Source organism: Neopelma chrysocephalum, unplaced genomic scaffold, assembly GCF_003984885.1.
Source record: "Neopelma chrysocephalum unplaced genomic scaffold, ASM398488v2 Primary Assembly neopelma1_87, whole genome shotgun sequence".
NCBI lineage: Eukaryota > Metazoa > Chordata > Aves > Passeriformes > Pipridae > Neopelma > Neopelma chrysocephalum.
In genome coordinates, this window is record NW_020897749.1 from 1,889,972 (window position 1) to 1,911,614 (window position 21,643).

The window sequence follows — 21,643 nt, forward strand, 5'->3', positions numbered from 1 at the left end:
TATTTGAGACCTTTCTGACACTCACTGCTCAAAATCCTGAGTCCTACAGAAATCTTCAGTGAAACTATGCAAAAGTGGAGGGATTAACAAGGAGTACAGAGACTTCCAGATGATGTCAGAAGTGGAAATTAAAAAGACCTCTTTCCACCATACAATAGGTTAAATGGAGTTTGGAAAGAACTTAACTTTACCTATAAAGTAATGAGTCAGAAAGGCAAAAGAATCCCAAGAGTCTAATTCCAGGTCTGTTCATTTGAACTAAACTTCCTTAGGACTAGATTGTTAGGGTGGGAGTTGGTGGTTTCCCTATCACTCTCCCCACCAAATGTGGCCTTCCAAAACCACCTTAAAGAATTGTAGTATCAGCCTATCATTTTCAAGCTAGCCAAGCAGTTCTGGAGAGAGACAGGTTTAATGATCAGAGGTTCTATAATCTCCTATAATCATCAACACCAGAATCAGTGACTCAGAGGAAGAAGCTGTGGGGGAGTTTCTTTAAAAAGAGCAAGCAAAATAGAGTAAGCAAAGCACAAAACTAATTAAACTTCATGCAACAAAAAACTAAAGCATTTTTGATGCAATTTATTAAGGAGAAAAAGCTGTGAAATTAACAGCAATCAAAAACTAATTAAAGTTGATGCAATAGGAGCAGCCAAAGAATGCCTGATAACATTTATTGAACCAAAGAAACATGGCTGTCAAGTTAAAAGAAATCAACCAAACTCTGTTTTTGAATAGTAACACAAAGATAATTATTCTCTGGATGACACTTACAAAATAAGATTCAAGTCATTACCTCAAAAGACAAAAGGACTGACATGCTGAGTTAAACTGCCTGTGAAAAAAAGAGTCTTAATACAGAAACTTTATAAGTAATTCCTAGGTCTTGCATATAAACAAATATGAGTCATAAATTGAAAACAATGCACTACTACTGTTATATCAGTTACTTCTATAAACTAATATTTGACAAATATTTAGGAGAATACCTTGTCTAAGAGAGTACTTCCAAGCCAGACTCCTGGTGTTTTCATCCTATCTTTGAAACTCATTGCCTCAGTGCCTTGGGCAAGTAACTAACATCTAGGAGTCCATTTGTTTTAGGATTAGGATGCAAAACTCAATTCCTAAATGTCAAGCACCATTTAAGGTATGGCCAACTGCCAGAAACTGTTTCTTGTAGAAAGTCTGGGTGGTAAATAGTGAAGTGGATCTGTCTGCAGTGAGTGTAAGGCACTTCAGTTTTCCCTGTGTAGTTGCACATCTTTTACACCATGAGATCAGATTTATTAAAAAAAAAAAAAAAGAAAAAAACAGACAAAACCAGGTGTTCACGAGGGGTACAATGAAAATGAACATATAAGTACTTTTTTCAGTAAAATCTAAAGTATGTTAAAAGCTTATGTTTAGCTAAAAATCCATCTTGTAAGTCCTGTAGGGAGGGTCACAGTGTCCCAGTAAAGTCAATCTCGTCCAAAGTACTCTGTTTCCAGCATCTTTATTCTGGAATCATCCTTTCAAACCAAATCAGGGTTTTCCAAGCAAATCTCCAACATTATCATGATCCTCCTAAACACTATCACAAGTCTTCCATCAATTCAGTGATCAAATAAAAGTCTATCTTGTAAAACATGAAACCATAGGCCAATGTACTACAGATCCCAAGCAAAGTATCAGACTTCTTTTGTTCTTTTAATCTCCTCAGCTGAGAAGTTAAATTTTTCATAATTCTATTCAATGCTTTTAAGTTTCCCCTTCTTATTCTAATAAAAAAACCCCCCACCTGTCTGTGATATATGGCATATCAAAAATTTATGCCTAAAGCCTGGTATACAATTCCAAAGAGCTGTGACCTGGTATTAGTGACATGCCTAAGGTAGGTTTCCATGTGATATGAAACCAGTTTTTATAAACCTGGCATTGGTTTTAAGTACAAAATAGTAAGTTAGTCTGTTTAATGGTTCTGAGGTTTTTTTTCTAACTGCATTTTCACCCCCAAGGAATTTTTAGTGGTGGGGGAGATCCTCATTACCCGCACAATCTTCCAGCGTTACTTCTTTTGCATAAAAATGCTCAGCATTACATTGTCAAAATACCCATTTTACTTTCAGAGAAAGTCTACATCATTAACATGGATATTTAATGGATCCTTTTTTCCTAGTCTGTTCAGAAATTGCTTAAAAGTTCAGAATGAAAGTTTTCTTCTTCATTTTGTCTACTTTATAGTGAGTCAAGATTTTAAACTCCTTTTTACCTTGGGAATAAACACTGGCTTGAAGTGAGAACTTGTTCATGTTCACTTCAATAGCAAACAAATAAAGTTCCAGTTGACTCTCAGTAAAAAGAGTATTTTCATGTTTGTGTATTATAGACTTTTGCAGCCTGGCACAGAACTTCTTTACACTGAGAATCACAGAGCCAAATTAACTTCTTACATAAGCAAGTTAATGTCACTGATGAGGACAGAGTTGTATCTGCTATTCCATGTCATGATTTGGTCTGTTACAGACACAACATGCCTATTAGGCAACAGTTGGGAGTGAGACTGCTGTAATTTAATTTCTTGAACACGGAAAGTTCTTAAAGAAATAGCTTTGCATGACTTTTAAGTCAGTTTTTCAGCAAAAAGCTACTGAAACATGAACTCCCAAGACTTTATACCTGTCCTGTCTACATCACAGAAATTAATTTGCCCTTTTTACAAAAATTCCCAGCTTATTTCTCCATCCTTCCCTGCTAGGTAAGAAACAAATGGGACTTACCCTTCCTATCTGGAGCTCTGCATGAGCTCTCTAGCTGCCTCATTCTCCTATCTCAGCTGCCTGGTCAGTCTCTGCCTCTTTGAGTGGAGGAGAAAAAAATGCTACCTGCCTTTCTTGCAGTAGCAGAATAAATTTAAATCGCCTTCTTTCATGCTCCTAATACCCGTGAATTTATAGATATTCGATACTCACACTTCCTTTGAAACAGACTGGAACTGGACAACAGATTCAAATATTAATGAGGTAGCATTTGAAAGAAGAGAATGTGAATTAACTGATGGTGCAGTTATATGTGCTGCCATTTGCTAGGAACACTGCCTAAAAACGGGTTTTCCTCCAACACTTCAGATTAAACACACACAAAATTCCAGAAAAAGTCGGAGAAAACCGCACTGACAGTACACCCCTTGCAGGACCATGACTTGAAAATACCAGCTCCTTTCTACACAGGGTGGAAGGGAGCACCTTTGAAGATTCTCAGATCATACTGTTGTCAGCACCACATAAATTACACCAATTCAATTTCTATTACCCTCTATTCCAGGCCTATTAAATCTTTACTATTAGGTCTCCTTCATGTCGTGCCCGTACAGTGAGATGCAAGGCCCTTTTTATCATAAGTAAAACTGTGGTAAATGGGAGGGATGGCTGGGTGACATACTGCTCTCAGACAAGGAGAGTAATTTGCACATTTTAAAATAAGAAATTAATCCTTATCGCCTCTATAACAACTTGAAGGACGATTCTGATCTACTGCTCCTTGATCAGTTTGACATAAAAAAATACCCATTTATTGTTGGTGGTTAAAAGAAGAAAGAGGAACTTGATACAAAATATGAGTGCCTGAATATCTTCCTTCAAAATTGTTACCAAGCACATAAAATGAATAAGGACATTTTCATATCACTGCCATTTGATCTTTCCCTTTGCTACTCTGTCCCGTGTTTGAAAACACAAACATAGATGTAGGCTATTTGACTGTCTCAGGAGAAAGGGGAAGATTCTGTCACAATCTGAAAATCTGTATTAATAAGGGTTTGTGGTTTCCCTCCCCCCCCCCCACAAAATGGGTTTATTACTGACCAGCGTGAAAACCATTCCCTCAGGAAGCTGCAGTGCACTGATAATTTGTATACAGACCCCTTTAACTTACTTCATTACAAATTGACAGCATCATTGCCAGCAGATTTTGTTAAACACAGATGAACTGCACCTCTTAAAGTCTTCAGCAGCAAGGCTGACACTTTTTGGACAGTAAATCCTCTCATTTTTGAAAAAGCAATGATATACACTTTAGGACACATCGATCTGGAGGATGAGTCCAAGCTCATCCAGGCTTAAAAATCTTGGAAATAGCACAGGCTGACCTGAGTTGCATTAGCTTTTCTGAATTCCTCTACAGGCTCTCAAAAGAAGTGGTTCAAACATAACATGATAGGAAAACGTTTACAACTGTCGTCGGGAGCCTCTGCATTGTGTGTTGATGTGGCACTGCATCATCCTCTGATGATGAACTCTGGCTCGAGCAGTAGAGGCAGAACAGAAAGAAATATGTTTGGAATAAACTTTTCTTACATCACCTTAACTGGAATACAGTCAGACAGAGAATAATGTGAGCAATAAAGCAAGGATGATGCCTTTCTGCTTAGCACACTTTCATCTATAAATGGGTAAAAGTGTGCACCTCTTTGATAACTTCAATACTCAAACCAAGCTGTATTTTGAAAGTCTAACTCACTACAAAAGGAAGTTATTTTACACAAAACCACAACATGTTTCAATATTATAGTTTTAATTTCCTCAGGGAGTGGGAGTAGAAGAGTTCAGCGAAAGAGCAGGGCATCAAAACAAAGATACGTCTTGCTTTTTCATCATCCTATATTATAGCACAGATGTGACCAAGGTGCAAATTTTTAACGAGCAAAGAAAGAAATGGTTAAAGGACTTGTAAACTGTACCTTTCTTTTGCCCTATTGATGGTGCTCGCTTTCTGAAAATAAGCAGAAAAAAACCCCTCAAGATGGCTCAGAAAGAAAGCAGCAGACATCTTCTGCTTCTGCTAGGAACAAATCCCACCAGAAACTGGCACAAAAAGCATCCAAAATGATGCAGGTATCCTACTGCTGGACCTTCCCACAACACAAAGCAATGCTATTTAGCAACACACTACCTTGTGATGCTGCCCCTTCACTTTCTACAGACAAGCACTCACAGGTGCCCCAGCCCTCAGCTGTTACAGAGCAGGAACTGAGCCTGCAGTTCCCAAACCCGGGGGCTTGATCCCCCCTCTGAGAGAACTGGATGTTGTTCTGACAGGGAATACTTGTGAGGAAGAGCCATTCTAAGCAGCAGTTTGTGTTAGTGGGGTTTTGCTCTGTGGTGCCAAGGTTGATGCCTTGTTCTTATTTCCCAAGGGACTGAAATTCAGTTTCAGGCCAACTCTTCTGCATATGAACCTGATTCTTGAAGTGGACCTTTCGATGGCTCCAACATACCACACCAGTAATGAGTGTGTAAGGTGATAAAACCAAGCCCTATATTAAATTTAGTTTTCAATCTGAAGCTATTGAATAGAGACAGAAAAAGGAATGATGCTTTGTCAGTAACCTGTGCACATAGGCTGATGTGTGAAACAAAAAACCCACACTGACAAACCCCTGTTATTCATGGAGAAAAATCACTAATTAATTGATGTGGTATTGCCTCACTTTCTATTTTCTTTTTTAAAAAAAAAAAAAATTGTGCTGATAGGATGGTGTGCTGGTTTGGGTTGGGGTAGAGGTAATTTCCTTCACAGTGGCTGGTAGGGGCTGTGTTTTGGATTTGTGCTGAACACAGGGTTGATGATACAGAGATGTTTTTGTTCTTGCTGAGCAGAGCCAAGGACTTTTCCGCTGTTTCTACTGCCAGGCTGGTGAGGAGGCTGGAGGTGCCTGGGAAACTGGGAGGAGACACAGCCAGGACAGGTGACCCCAACTGAGCAAGGGGATATTCCAGACCATATGACACCATGATCAATATATAAAGTGGAGGGAAGAAGGAAGAAGGGACAGGACATTTGGAGTGATGGTGTTTGTCTTCCCAAGTCACCGTTATGTGTGATGGGGGCCCTGCTCTCCTGGACATGGCTGAGCCCCTGCCTGCCCACGGGAAGCAGTGAACGAATTCCTTGTTTTGCTTTGCTTGTGTGTGCAGGCTTTGCTTTCCCTATTAAACTGTCTTCATCTCAACCTCCTGGTTTTCCTACTTTAATCATTCAGATTCTCTCCCTGATCCCACTGCTGGGGGAGTGAGAGAGCAGCTCTGTGGAGCTTGGCTGCTGTCTGGGGTTAAACCACAACAGATGGAAATGGAGTATTTTTATTTTAGAACAAGTTTCCATTCCGTATATATAAATCTGAACTGAAACAAACATTTTAAAATTATTTTAAAAACCAGTATGTTTACATGGGGCAAATTCTCTCCTCTCCCCTAAATCAAGTTTGATACCTAATGTCACATTTTGAAAAGGGAAATAATAAAATGGTGATATTTCCTTTAACACAGCAAGTCCAGATCTCACTTCGGTTAAGTTCTGAAGGAGGGTAGCTTTAAAAAATTTCTTATTAATGCTCAACAGCTTCAGTAAAGAAGCTTGTTAATCATGAATACAGAGCTACACCTGAAAGACAAACAAAGGAAAGATGTCTTGATGACTAAGTATGCCTGTTACAGAAGGTGTGGGTATAGTAGTCTAGAACCTTTTTTTCCAGACTTTTTCTGTTTTTCACTGTGAAAGATGTTCCCTTTTCATAGCCTTTTACAGAAGTTAATTTAGGGTGAAAGATCAGGCATGTGTCATTCACATAAAACCTTGATACTTCGTTTATAACATAATTTTTTGTTATGACTGGTGAGCAACCACTTTACCTGAAAAACACCCATGAGGTTTCTCAATAGCTTTACTATGGTGATCCTTCCACTTGAGTGCAAGAATAATTCCAGTATGAAATTGTACACTGCGACAAACAAAGAAGGAATAAACCCTCCCTTCCAAGGCTCCTTACCTGGCCCCACACTAACAGATGCTCAGGAAAAAAAGCCATTTGAAATGCAAAAATATTGACCAGGCAGCATCAAAGCACTGTGAATTGTGAGGAAAAAGAAAAATTATAAGAAATTATTTTTTATGCTAATAAGGGGAACCTGAAGCCTTTCAACAGGTCTAAAAAAATGCCCATTCACAATCCTGTCTTATCTGCCCAGGGAGAAAATTCTGTATGTGTGAGTCAGTTGCTAAGAAAGCTCTGACTAATGCAGATACAAGTCTGACTTTTTAAGTTGACATTTCTACTTTTCCAGTGGATCAGAACTGTCAGGAATGTTCCCCAGGCAGACCAGAGGATTGCAGAGCAAAGTTATTCTGTAGCAGTCTGGGTTGTGGCGTAAGTGCTTTGATGGAATTAGTAATGGTGGTTTAAGAAACAGCCTCGGATTCTATTCCCAGCACTAGCAATTACCACTCCCATAACAGAATCAGAACAAAGGAACAAAATCTGATGGAAAAGAGCTGCATATTTTCCTGTGCTGGCAGAGAGCAAATTCCCTTCTGCTGCTGTTTTCACAATGCCTTTAAACAACATCTGGCAGTGGGGCAGGACAGACAACTGGAGACAGGAGCATTTAAAGTGTTGCCACTAGACTTGCCAAGAGCTCAGCTGTATAGAGTCCTTCATGCCTCTTCTGGTTTTCTCACAAGACGTGACGATGATAAACATTTATTCTTCAAAAATTAAAAATGACCAAAAATGGTTTTTTATCAACTACCTCAGCAGAACGTACTGTGCATCTGTAGAGGGATTAAATAAAATTTTGCTAGGTAGTTGGAGAAAAAAGACTTTAAAGATAGCATTTGGCATGGGTTAATCACCTCTTTCATTAAAGGAAGGAATACATACTGAGAACATCTTTCTGCCATCCGATTAAGCAATGAGCCAATACAATTGTAAATCTTCCAGAAATTCCCCATGGTTCAACTCAACAGAGGCAATTCTTTACTTCTCAGACCCTATCCCTCATTTTCAGATAATCATTGCATTAATTGTGTACAAAAACTTTCTATCATGCTGCTAAAAGAAATGGAATGTGACTGTTCCTTGATTCTCCTCGGCAACCTTTGACAGTTAAGAGATTGAATTATTCATACGTATTTTTAATATAATAACAATTTTAAAGCTCGCTCAATAGTCAATTGTTCAAGCAGCATGCAAAACCCAAACTGTTTGATTATAGTATAAACAGTGCAACTGTTCCTTTTCTACTGTTGTGGTGGCTGATACAACTTATATCTCTGTAACGGAGGTAAAAACGATTGAAGGGTACTATTTTATTCCCACAATCATATGCTATAAATTGATTTGCAAGCCATTGGAATTTTTTCTTCCTTGAATAAGGCAGATTTTAAGTCTTGTCTGCCCTTTTTTGTATTAGTTACAGGTATTATTAGTACTAGTTCTGTTCAACAAATATAAGATATAGTTTCACGCAAGTTTGGTGTGTTCATTGAACATGGTTCAATCCAGACAGGTTTTCTCCTCAGTGCTAATAAGCAGCACAACCATGGCATCAAAAATAGAAAGGATGAGATTTGCACTGAGACTAATGACTATTTCTTTCAAGATGGGAAAAAATACAAATGACACGTGCTTTATTTTTAGGCCGAAAAAATGACTGAAAAAATTGAAGACTATCAGAAGGGAAAACATATCCTCTATGAAGGAAAATAAATATACATATGCTAAGACTGTACATTTCGATGCACATTTTATAAACCAAGCTTTTGTTCCCTGTCATAAACTGAACCACAACCAGATAACCTCCATGGGAAGAATGATCTAGTAAGATGGCATTCTATTTTTTTGCTTCAAAGTGTTGTTTTAGATAATGAGAAATTCTATTTAAGCTGTTTTGCTTCTATTTAACATACATTTGAGCTGTCGGTGTAGTTGCATGGCATTATTATTCTCCTAGGCTGCTACAAGACAATACATCTATGGATAGAAATAAAATAGTAATAGTTAGTGACAGATTACATTTAAAATGTTTGATCAGACTGATCAATGGGCCTTTGCTGCAGAAGCTGAGCTGAGGTTCAAGGAAGAAAAAGGTAATGGTTGGTCCAACAGTTTGTATATATTTCAGTCAACTAGAAGGCACTTGGGATGCAGCTCCAGACTTAATAAAGCTGCCACATACAAAAAATGCTTCTTTGCTTCTCAGACTTCCTAGTGGAAATTCACATCTGCCTTTTTCTTTCAAAAAATACTTTTATTAGCATCTATACACTAATCTTACATCTTGGTTTTATTTCAGACTTCAGAAGCCTAATTTTTCTTACCAGTTTTGAAATTATTTTATATTATTTAGGCAGCATCTTGAAAACTTATTAATATTTGACAATGAATATACAGATATCAATAATTATCCATCAGTTACTGTAGATTAACTGTTACAGGCATGGAGATTTATAATTAATCTTTTTTTAACATCTGTTAACACGACTTGAACTCTCTGTGCTACTGGTTTGTTGGTTTGGGTTTTTTTCTCCATTTACACAATTGCCTTTTGGTTTCTGTGTTTTCCTCAAGCTCTTTTTACCCAGAGTACATTCCTCTGAAAGTAATCTCATTCAGGTTGATACAGTTCTCATTTCTGTTCAATTTAAAGTTATTTTCTTTGGCTCACAGCAGAACATCACACAGTCTCTCACTGAGTTATTGAGGATTTTCACCCCATATCAGCAGCTCATCAGCAATTACTTCTCTGCACACAGATCCTTAAAGATCCAGGACATGATGATTTGTTACAATTTCTGTGCTGAAACAATCATGTTCCTTAAACAAGTTTCTACCAGAAAGGGAGTGGGAAGATGAGCACTTCTAATAATGGTAGATCCTTTGCTTCAACCTCAGAAATTGAAAATACTATTATTTTTAGGCACATCTAGGCACTATAAAAGCATACACTTACTGCCTCTATTTTAAATCTTTGGATATATTAAAATCCTCAGCTTGCCTGACCTTAATACTGAGGTCATCCTATAACCTGCTCCATCTGGCTTTTGGATTGGCTTCCTGATATCTGATGTTAGATCTGGTAAAATTTGTCTTTAATTTGTTTCCCACTTTCATTGGAAATTTCAATATAGAATTCTATTTTTGGCAACATAGCAGGATTTGGCAATATATTCACATGATAAGGTGGGAATGTGATATGCAGGATGCATCAAAAAAATTTCAGTTATATTTAGTTCTTGTCTCTTACAAATTTGTTTCAGTGGATACATTATACATGTTTTAACAATTTCTTTACAAGCAGCTCTTCGTCCTAAACAAAATAAGGATTTCTCATATAATTCCTTAATATCACATAGTGCCAGTCAACACGATCTTATTTTTGGGGTGACTATTCAAAAGTAAAATGTCATGTTTCTTTACTACCGTCTTTAAACTTAAGCAGTCCAGTCATTTACACTGAGCCTTCCTGGGGCATACAGAGTGGCTGAAAGTGAGCCTTTACCAGTATATTCTCTTTTTTTTAGGTTAAAGAAAAGCAAATTCATGCTTCCAGTGAGAAAAGACCCCAGCTGTCCTCACCCTTGCTAAGTGTGAGAACAGAAGTGGAGGAAAGCACGCTGCAGAGACATTCACACTCACTGCCACTAACCCAGAGAAAATTTATCTCCCCTAGCCAGCAGACTCTTAAGCCCTGCTAATGCAACATTACAAGGACATAACATCTTGGGTCACAGGTAGCTCTGGGACTTCTTTACCATATTTGCCTGAGCAATGTGGAAAATTTCCCACTATCTGGCAAGCCTCCATCTTCTCAGAGAAGCTGTAATTTCAGAAGGAGCAGGGCTGAAGTCCACAGGTACAACTGTGTTATCAAACCACGTTCTGGGGCAGGTTTGGAGTCAATCCAGTTGTCTCAGGCCTAGTTAATGCAGAGTGGGAATTCTGTATCATGCTGATAGAAGATGCTTTTCCTATTCCATTACTGTTTTCCTACCTAGCAGTCACTGTCCTTAAGTCGTATCCTTTGGAGTTCTTTTCCATCCACTTGGGTAATTCTCTAAAAATATGTTGTTGAATCACTCTCCTGAACTACATTTCTCCTTGACCTGCTGTGTTTTTATTCCTCCAGCATTTACTGGCTGACAGTTAATCTCCACATTAACCCTTCTAAAAGCAGCTGGGATGGCAGTGACTGTACCACCTGCTGTTAGTCCAGGGCTGCTGTGATTTTATTGCATTCAATTCCAGTTTCTGTTTCAAAGTCAGCTTTTGAGTGACTGTTCCCAGTATCACTACCCAGTGTGTTGCAGAACCTTAAATTTTAAATGTGGGAAGTCACATCCATGTCTATAAGCTACGCTGAAAACGCTGTTCTTTTCAGCTGACCCAATTTGCTTGGAGAAACCTTGTGGAATCTGGACAGACAAATCTGCAACATCTTAGCTAGTTTAAGTGTTAGCTCAGATGTCTCTTCATGGCACTGTGCCATGCAGATATTGTCATGTTTTCAGGGGGCTCTGGTTTGCCCTTGTAAGAAGTTTGTCCTCCAGATGCAAAGTCATGACTATACTTGTGGTGTGGATTTTTTCTTATTTCTGTATCCAATATATCACACATCTCTCTCCAGGGAATACCTGAAAGTTCTGTGACTGTCTTTCCCTTTTAATCATAAATATTTCTATGCTTTTATGTAGTGATATGCCATTTCTAAATATTTGCACTTCAACCTTTTCCACTGCTGCTGTTTTCCTTTGAGAAGCACAATTTTCACCCGACCTGCAAATATCAGTTATCCTTTGCAAAGTCCGCTCTTTCTTTTCTCCAATGTTAAATTTTCTTGGATTTAACAATCACTTAGAGGACAAAACACTCAGGTTCAGGCCCATCTGATAATTTTCTTATTCCTGTGACTGCATTGTATTGAATACACACTGATACAACAATCAGCACTCTTACCTATCACTTAGTTTCTTCAAAAAAATGGCCTTCACTTTCTGTAAGGAGAAATGCTGATTAAAAACAAATATTTTTTCCTGCCCCCTTCACGTTTGTGCACATGATGTACAATGTAGAGCTCTACTGCTCCTGGATCTACTGCTTATGGCCATGAGCATATTCTCCCACTTGCCCTTCTCTGCACTCAAATTTTTCCTCACTATCATTTGGTCTAAGAGCTGCCTGAAAAAACACCAACAGGTTCAGAATTTAATGTAATAGGTCCACTTTCTTCAGAAATCCCAGGAAGTTTTGTTCATCCATGTAAACATGGAAGAGAGGGCAGGTATATGAAATTTCTCTTTGCACCTCCTTTGAACTTCACCCCCGCCCCCTCACCCCCCCAAAAAAAAATAAAAGAAAGGAAATCTCACTCTTCCCACTTAAAAGATTCTTTGCCATTTAAAACAAGAACAGCCAGCAGCCTGAGTATTGTGAAACTTCATTACAGAGAAATCTTAGCAGTGTCATCACAACTACTGCTTCACTTCATCATATTCCAATTTATCAGCTTCATTCTCCATTTAGCTTGAGTGCTGGTAAACTTAATTTTGCACATACCCACACTTCAGCACAATATAATGCAAACTCCTACGCTTTCTAACCACCTCTACAATACGGCCATTTACTTCCTTAATACTGCTAAGAAATTAAAAAATAAATGCTGTAAGTGGGAGTAGTTCTACTAATTTATTGCAATGAAATAATATTCTAATGCATTGTAATACATTTTTTAAATGTAATTTTCATATTCATACAGACAATAACTGTCAAGATATTTTAACAGACTCCTGCTCTCTTTTATCACGTTATCTTTTTCAAGATCCACGAACGCAAGCATTCTGGATTTCAGAAGTGGCAACCTGTTTTTGAAACCGTGGGTTTTAAGGACAAAGTGAGACATTTCTTGATCTCAAAAGATCTAAGGCAGCTTCCTTTTTCCTTCTGAGCGCTAAGGAACTAAATGACCCGAAGTTATTTAAGGCTGTTTCCTATCCATGACCTGGAGGTAAGGTGTGCTGGGTTTGGTAGGGATACTTCCTAGCAGCCCATATGGTGCTGTGGTTTGGGTTCGTGACCAAAACCGTGTGGGAAACACATCAGTGCACTGGTTATTGCTAAGCAGTGTCAAGGCCTTCTCTGTTTCTCACTCTGCACCTACAGTGAGAAGGCTGGGGGTGGCCAAGAGGTTGGGAGGGGACACAGCCAGGACTGCTGAGCCAAACCGACCAAGGGGTGTTATTCCATACAATATAGCAGGAAAACTTGGGAGCTGTTTTCCCCAAGCAGGGATTGCTTGGAGACTGCCTGGGCACTGGTTTGCTGGTGGGAGGGGTTGAGTGATTGCCTTTCCATCACCTGGTTTTTTATTTCCATTTCCTTCACTTATCAAACTGTCTTAACCTTGATCCGTAACTTTTTCTCAGGGCAGTGAGTGAGCACAAGAACAAACGTAAGAACCCATTAGTAAGAAACAAAACTGCAACTGAAAGACTTATCCAGGTTATCTGTCCCTACATGTCATACTGTGGGCCTCAAGGAAAGATAAGAGTTGGCCAGATAGCTACTGAGAGTTGTACAGCATAAATGTGAAATCAACAGATCTGACCGACATAAAAAATTAAACTTAACTACATACCTAGGGAGGGCTATTCTAAAAGATCTTTACGGAAAGCCCATTGTGAAAACCAGATTTCTTTCTCATACAGTCTTTTCTTTAAGTGCCAGAAACCTCTCAAATATTCTAAGGCATTTACAAACTATCGCTATTCAGCTCAGGGAGAAAAATAAGAAGATAAAATAAAATCCTGTGCCTCTGTATAACTTCCCCCAAACTTTTCCAGACATAAATTAGTACTTCAATATTTATCTGTATAGTTTTCTTGCATTTTTGCCATTGCTTTTGTTGCTACTTCATAGGTTCGCTACAAGGTATTATCTCATTGAAAGGGTTTATTAAACTCTAAGTAACAGTGAATCTTTAATTTATATGTGTACCTTAGGATGAGGTTAAGTTTGGTCATCATCTACTGTCTGATACCATCTCCACTCAATTATGTAATAGGAAACAGAGCATGTGAAGGTGGAGACGTAAGTCCATCAATCATTGCTATTTCATTTCACATTACTGAAATGTTAATGCTCTCAGTCTTCCCAACAGTACAGCCTGTCTGCCTCCTTGTCTGCATAACTAATCTAAAGCAGGTATGTTCTACTTTCCTTTCTATTGCAAAAAAAGAAACATTATTTTGTTTGCTTCTCTGGCTCATATTTTGTACAAACCTATTCCTTTTGTCTACGTGTAAACACTACATCTTAAATTCTACCGCTTAATAGAATCACTAAATACCCTACAAGAGGTACATTTGTCATTTCCCTCCAATCAGAAATAATCTCAAATTATTTTTGTAACTCACAAGTGCCTCTGCTTGTTTATGTAGATTAGAATCTGAGGCTGAATCGCCACAGATTGGTGTAAATTTGGTTTATACTTAAATTCAATATCCAGAGTTGGCTTTCACAAAACAAGTTAAAGGGTAAATACAGCTAACTAGGAAGGACTCCTATATCTGTAACATCAGAGAGACAGGATTTTCATGCCTGAAAGTACCAGCCTCTTACATGGCAATTCAATCACCATTTAGTTTTCAGTGTTATATTAAGAAATTTCTCTGGACTAATGAATCCTCCTAAACTGATACATGTGACACTGTAACTAAAATCCCATACCTTGTGCACTGTGAATTTCAATCTCCCTCTAAATATCTTTATATTCAGGAAAAAAAAAAGGTTAAGAGTTGTTTTCATGGAGCTGATAGCACAGCTGGGTATCCCCATGGTCACAATGATTTGATTAGGGACATGTCCTCTCTCTAAACTTACACACAGTAGTGCCACCCCCAAGAGGAAGCAAATGCTAAACCTTATGGGCAGCTACTCTACCCAAACACATTTCCACAAGATCACCTGAGGCAACAGGCCTATCAGGGAAGCTCTCAGGAGCTTTGCAAGCTCAGTGCCCTCTCATAACCCTTGCCTAGTGCACCAGTATCTCTGAAAGCTTTCAAGATGATAGTGAGTTACATAAATGCCAAGTGCTCTTACATGTACAAAAATCAAAGGTCATCTAAAGAAACATATTCTGCTGCTGAAGGACGAATAATCCTGAGGCTGGAATATGCTTGCTAATTTTTTACTAGGACAAGAAAGTGCTACCACTTGAAAGCACGGGGGACCTGTACCCATCTATGATTAGCATCAGGGATGTGTCTCATCAAAATCTGGTGTGTCACTTTGTGGCAAACTTATCATGATAATGTCAACACATGATTGTTTTACTATCAACAGACCCAAAAACTCCCCTGTTAAGGTGAAGAGCAGGTATTTTACACTTGCACTTGCCTGACTGAGCAAAACTGTCAGGTAATGCGTGCGCCAGGTACAACTTTCTCTTCCTTTTTATGGTCTGATTACACATTTTTGTATTGACGAGATTGAACACCTCTGATATCAACAGCCATTGTTCAGTTGTACATGTCTCCTCTATAACTCAATATCCTGCTCCATATTTATCTATATTCCCTACTGAATGGGAATATGAGAAGACTGCTGCCATAGCGAGCTGCATAAATGTGGGGGTTTTTTTCAGCCTTCCCTTTATCAACTACCTCTGTGTTTCCACGCTGTGCCCTTTTTCCTATAGACCTGCATTCATATTTATGTCTCTCTGTGTTTATTGCCCACTCAAAATCCTTAAGAAGTTACACCAGTGAAGACAGACTAAAATAACCTATGCTAATTTAAAATAATATCCGCCAGTTCTACATGGTTACACATTGTGCTTCTTCCAAAGGCAGCGATGCAATTATAGGTACTAGGGTGCATAAAGTGATACGGAGGTTTCCATGGCAATTATTCAATTTAATTGAAAATTGTGTTGGGAAAGACTCATTTCAAGTGCAGCCTGCAATTTGAATTTGTTTCTGAAGAATCTGAACTTGCTTAGGTTGGGTTAGTGAATTCCTAATTTTCAGGAAGACACAGTCTTTAAAATTCTATCAGGGGGTGGAAAACCAAGGTAAGGTTGTTAAGCTTGTTAACATTTAAGACCATGTATCCATTTATGCAATACAGCGTTTTTTACTGTAAGGTAAATATTTTATGTTTCAAATTAAAGAGGAAGAGTTCAAAATCAAATTGATGCACAATGTCCTTGAAGCTACAAGGCAGAGGAACCAGAAAAAACACAAGTACCAAAAAGGACAACAGGCAGACAGCATGCTGAAGGAGACAAGTCATCAATGAGACCAAGTCCACGAGATCAAACATTTGTATTTTCATATATTTTAGCTACTCTGTGTTAGAATAATAATGAAGACGAAGTTAATTCCAGCCTTAATATGCTTTAGAGTGACAAAGTATGAATTGGAGGGAAGCAACTGGTTCATCTTGGTTAGATACTAAAACAAAGCTATTACTTAATTTCCCATAGGAAAATGGGATTTCTTTCCTCTCCCAATTTCCATCACCACAATGAGTAAAACATATTTTAGGCCTAAATTTATAAAAAAACCAAAATAATCTACTTAAAGTGATGAAAACCCAGAAACAATCTCTGAACTGTGGTTTCATATTCACTAAATTTATAGCTATGCCATTTATGAAACAAAACTCTATTAAATTTCTATTTGTATCATTTTAAGACTGCATAGGCTATGTGCCAAAAATGTCTCAAGTTAAAAATAGTCCTTGTCTCCTTCATAAATATTAAATAAAAATTAAATTGATGTGAGGGTAGGGATAGAAGTGCTCTTTCCCAGCCACAAAATCCTCCTTAGTGGGAAAAACTGTACCTAAAAACAGGTGGTCATGGCAGTATGTGACCAGAAGCAGAAGAATAATTTTAACAATGTAGCTTTGGTATTAGTGTGTTTGTCTCATTGCATTTCTGTACTTATTCAGAATGTCTAAAACAGAAAAAGGAAGAATGACTCCTAACTTTAATGTCAATGATTGCATCACAGTTGAGAAGAAAGCAAAATGACATGAATGTGTTTTTCATAATATATATGTAATCCATTTTTAATTAACTAGACTCCAATAATTAACCTTTTGTGAAAAGGCATGGGGATGGGAAGCAGAAATTCCGGGTTACCAAGAGACTCTTTTCTTGGCCCATGGCAAGTTCTGTTTTGGTCAGAAAATGTCTCTGCAAGACAAGGGAACCAATTTGCTTGAAAAAGAAGCATGAACATGAAAGGGGTCCCACCAAGGAAAAGCAGCAGAGGGCTTTTCACTACATGGACAATTTGCTCTATTTTTGGACCTCTTCTGCCATATGGTGGTGGTCCCAGGCTAATGGTTGGACTTGATGATCTTAAAGCTCTTTTCTAACCTTGATGATTCCATGATTCTATATGCTGACAGCTCTCAACTCCCTCATCTTTTGCTATACATTCCACTCTTCTTTGAGGGTGTGTTCCTTCATTTTACTACTTGACCCTCTCAAAATTATTAAAATATATAGCAATCAAAGGTTTCTTGAATTTCTTTTTTATGCTTCCGGACATGAAAGAAATGTAGTCTCATTCCCACGTGTGTCATTCGTATAAATAGAAAATAACTTATTGAAGTTAAAAGTAAGAAAATTTCATTTAGTTCTGAATGTGGCAACACCCACAGTTACTCACCTCTGATGGATATAAAGGCTACTGGTGATGCTCCTTGTCTAAGCTTCTGTTTCCCACACAGAATGTAACTCTATACCTATCCAAGCTTTCATCAATTTTTGGGGTTGGAAAAACATGATATTAAACACCAGTGTTCATGGTGTTGAAGGGATAAGTAAGACCTGAAGGTTGGTTTTGGTTAACAATAAGAGACAGGTTTGAAAAGACTCTGGCTGAGGCACTGCTCTCAATAAATTAAATACAATAACTGGATCTAGTAGAAAGCTACTTTTTTGATGACAAAATTATATGCCTGGCTGTGAGAAGTGGGACATGAGGAGAGGGGAAAAAAAAACAACTTTACAGTTTCATTTGCCATCATTTCCTGAGAAAACCACCAAGATATAAGAGTCATAAATCCTCCATTTTGGTTCAATAATGCAAGCATCTAAAGAATGTAAAGGAAATCTCTTTCTTACTTGTAAGAACGTACAGAAAAAAAATTGTCAGTGAAAGCTGTACTTCATTTTCAGAAATGGCAGAATGATTTCCATGCAGGAATTGGATGTACTTTTCACTCCCCTCAGTAGACTCAAGACTGGAAATGTCACACAGAGTGGAAACCTTCACCAGCAGGAGACAGAGTAAATATCTCTGATTGAAGGACCTGAAGTTTTTCTTGACCACAGGAAGACATTTTCCCGTCTAACAGATGCAGAGTAATTCCTCCATAAAATGAATTATCTACTATTCCTTGAAGTCTTGGGAAAAGCTGAAAGTTCAATAAAGAGTGTGGTCCTTTAAATTTACACACTTCAGCTCCTCACATTTCCTGTGGGGAATATAAATTGCTTCTAAGTACTTACTATTCTGCATGCCATTCAAATTCTGTGGCTTCAATTCATTATATTAAAAAGTAATACAAACTTCAATTATTCGTTGTAAAATTACGAATTTAGCTTAAGCACACAGAAAATTCAATTCACACCAAAATGGCTACTATGTTCAAATTAATGTATTTGCAGTCTTCCCACGTCCTTCTCAGCATCCTTTAAAATGTCACTTATTTTTTATAAAGTTATAGATTTTCTGAGTATTGATGTGCTCTATCAACAGACAAGTTCTCTCTGCTTTTAGTTCTGCAGACATTACTCACCCATCCCAAATCACTAATGATTACAGCTAAAATAAAGGGGTCCATATGAGCAGAGGTTACAGCACTAGACTTACAGCTCAAAAGTTTGCACCTTATAAACCTCTCATCCTCAATCCTACATTCAAAAGGTACTTATGATTTCAAAGAAATTGCAAATCAAATGATTACACGCTACAGGAAATTAGATAAAAGAGAAAGGAACCACTTCAACACCATCAAGAGATTCTATTCAGCTATTATATTAATAGTAAAAAAACATATTTTGATTGCAGCTTCTGCAGGTATAAAATGACAGGGTTTAGATTCTCTTTTATTGAAGTGCACAGATCCACAAAGTGTTTTCAGTCCTGCAAGGTGTTTTAGTCTTGTAATCATTCAGCAAAGCATTTGGACAGCAGTTCTTCAATTTTAAGCAGAGTAATAAGTGCACTTGTTAAAATACGTTCTAGAGTATGTAGCACCTTTCAGAATAAATTCAAGCACCAGAATTAAGTATAAAAAAAAAGGTTGAACTTCTGTACCATCGAAATCAACACCAAAGCTTTTACATTTTTAAAGCTAAGTGATGAATTTACCACCCCTAACTTCAGTTTTAATTCTCATGTAACCTTTATGTTAACATCCTATTATGTAAAATGCAATGCTTTTTCAGTTCAAATTAAGATAAACATCTCAAAAATAAAAACCATTGCAGATATAATGACCATCTTTTTGTAAGGAATGGATGTTTTCCTGTCTTTTTTTATGCTCTAATTTAACTAAAGTTAAAAAAAAAAAAATCATTGCATGGAAAAATTGGAAATATCAGGGCACAGAACCCAATTGTTTTTATTAGCTGTTAAGAACACCTACCACAGCAACTGTGCATTGTACTAACATCCACGCTGCAGTACACTTGAAGCTAACAGTGGGATTGTATACATATATATAAAAATATACATAATATAGATATATATGCATACACACTAATAAAAACAAGTCACAAAGTTTATGGGCTACTACTTCTCTTGCCAACCCTTGCCACTCATAAATGCTTTTCCAAGATGTTTTGCAACAATATTTACCAAATTATCTTACAATCAGACTTTCAAATCCTATTCTTTTCCTTTAATAATTTAAATATAATTTTATATGCAAGAGAATACTTCAGTGAGTGCCCCTTCAAAAAAATTAAATTATAAATGAAAAAATACATTCCTAGTAAATATTTTCATATTAGAATATTAAAGAGAAATGGTTTTAAACATTTTTTTCTTACAAAAAATGGTGCAGAAGCATGAGTTGAGGAAACAATTTACCTTTCTTGTCATCGAAGTACAGTGTCTGTTGAGCTGGATTTGACCACTGGAGGGAGGTGTTATCATTTTGATCGACCCTGCAGGTCAAATTTGCTGTTCCCCCTTCAACAACCGTGACGTTCTGTGTAAGTGGAAACTGCCCTTGGCTGCCTGAGGAGGGAGGGGAGGAAGGCAGAAGGGAAGAGAGTAAGAAGAAAAAAAAGAAAATATTTAGGTTGCAGAATTGAATTTATTGAAGCAGCTTCCCACAGATGACAGACCCTGAATTCAACGTGATCTATTCTGACCAAGGTAGCACAATAAACCGAAAAAAATTACATTTACAATATATTCTCTGTATCTGAGAAACAGATAGATGAATTAAGAAATAGGTATTCTTCCCCCCCCCATAAGACATACTATACAGTTACAAAGAAGTGCCCTGCAATTTTATCTCCTCAGACATACCCACAGATGACTCAGTACAGACAATATAGTTAAATCAGTGTTGAAAACATCACTGAAACCATAACATAAAAATCCACACAGAGTTTTTCAAACAGAGGGACAGGGCAACCATGACTCCCTGTTTCTTTTTATACATTTTAAAGGCCTCTCAGGATGACGTTTTCCGTGTCAGGTTTGGAAAGTTGTTGGAGAGCAAATGTAGTGTGAATCTAATACTTGATGCATACTCTGCTGAGGGAATATAACCTGATCTCATATGAAAATGGAAGAGATGATGTAGTAGGTCTCTTTCACATCTGTGATTCTATCCCAGAGCGTTATGAATCACATTAAGTGCTTGCTGAAAAGTCACTGGGAAGATTTCCAAATGCCTCCACACAATACAGGAGCAGTATCACTCAGGTTCTTAAATCACGAGCATTTTCAATGGCATAGTTAGACTAAAGTGTTTATGTGTGGGGAGAATAGCACAGCCCTTGTCAAACAGCACAACACATTCTGACAAACTGTATTGCAAGAAGGGAGCGAGGTAAAAACGTGGAAGAAAAACATGGAAGTCATTTTAATACGGGCGGGGAAAGAAAGAAACCTTCAGTAGTCAGCAAGACACATCATGGATTCTATGATCATTGTCTAGGACATATATTAATTTACTTAAGGATACTGTGCAAAAGAAAGACAATCCAATACTCTAAATCAAACATATGCTTCTTTCTTCCTCTCCTTTTATACAAGTTCTGTTAATGAAAGAAGCACTGAAGAGTAGGTAAAGCTGCTCACATAGGAACCATAATGCCAAGACTGACACTCAAGTGGGATGTGTCAGAAACTAAAAACCTCTCTACAGTCCTACAGGAGCAAAGAAGCTCATAGACATGTCATAAGTACATCAAGGAAATAATATATACAATATTCACTAATCATACCGATACAGAATCACAAATCCAGCACAAAACCTTCACAGAAACATCCTGTTTTAGTGGCTCTCATCCCAGTTGTTCCCAACGAAGTTAAACTGAAGCATATCTTCTACATAAAAGGCATGATAATGAAAATCTATTATCTAGTATACAGGTTTTCAGATGAGCAGAATAATGAAGTACAAATTAAAAGACTAACAACTGAACTTCTATTTGACCTATTGATACTACCAGAGATGTAATTGTAGCCAGATTTCCCTACGGATTGGTTTCCCTATATAAAATAATTATGATGGTCTTAGATGTGGGAAATAACTACCTACATCAGTGAAATAAATATT

At 37.6% G+C, this 21,643-nt stretch overlaps 1 protein-coding gene across 3 annotated transcripts in view; it reads right to left on the reverse strand.

Annotated features, from left to right (window-relative positions):
- Window positions 1–21,643, reverse strand: part of CADM2 (cell adhesion molecule 2) — a 610,241-nt gene that overhangs the window by 160,903 nt on the left and 427,695 nt on the right. For all 3 annotated transcript variants that reach the window (XM_027692565.1, XM_027692563.1, XM_027692564.1), the window contains one exon: window positions 19,936–20,085. In XM_027692565.1, the coding sequence (XP_027548366.1) occupies window positions 19,936–20,085 (150 nt within the window). The remainder of the gene's footprint in view (window positions 1–19,935; window positions 20,086–21,643) is intronic.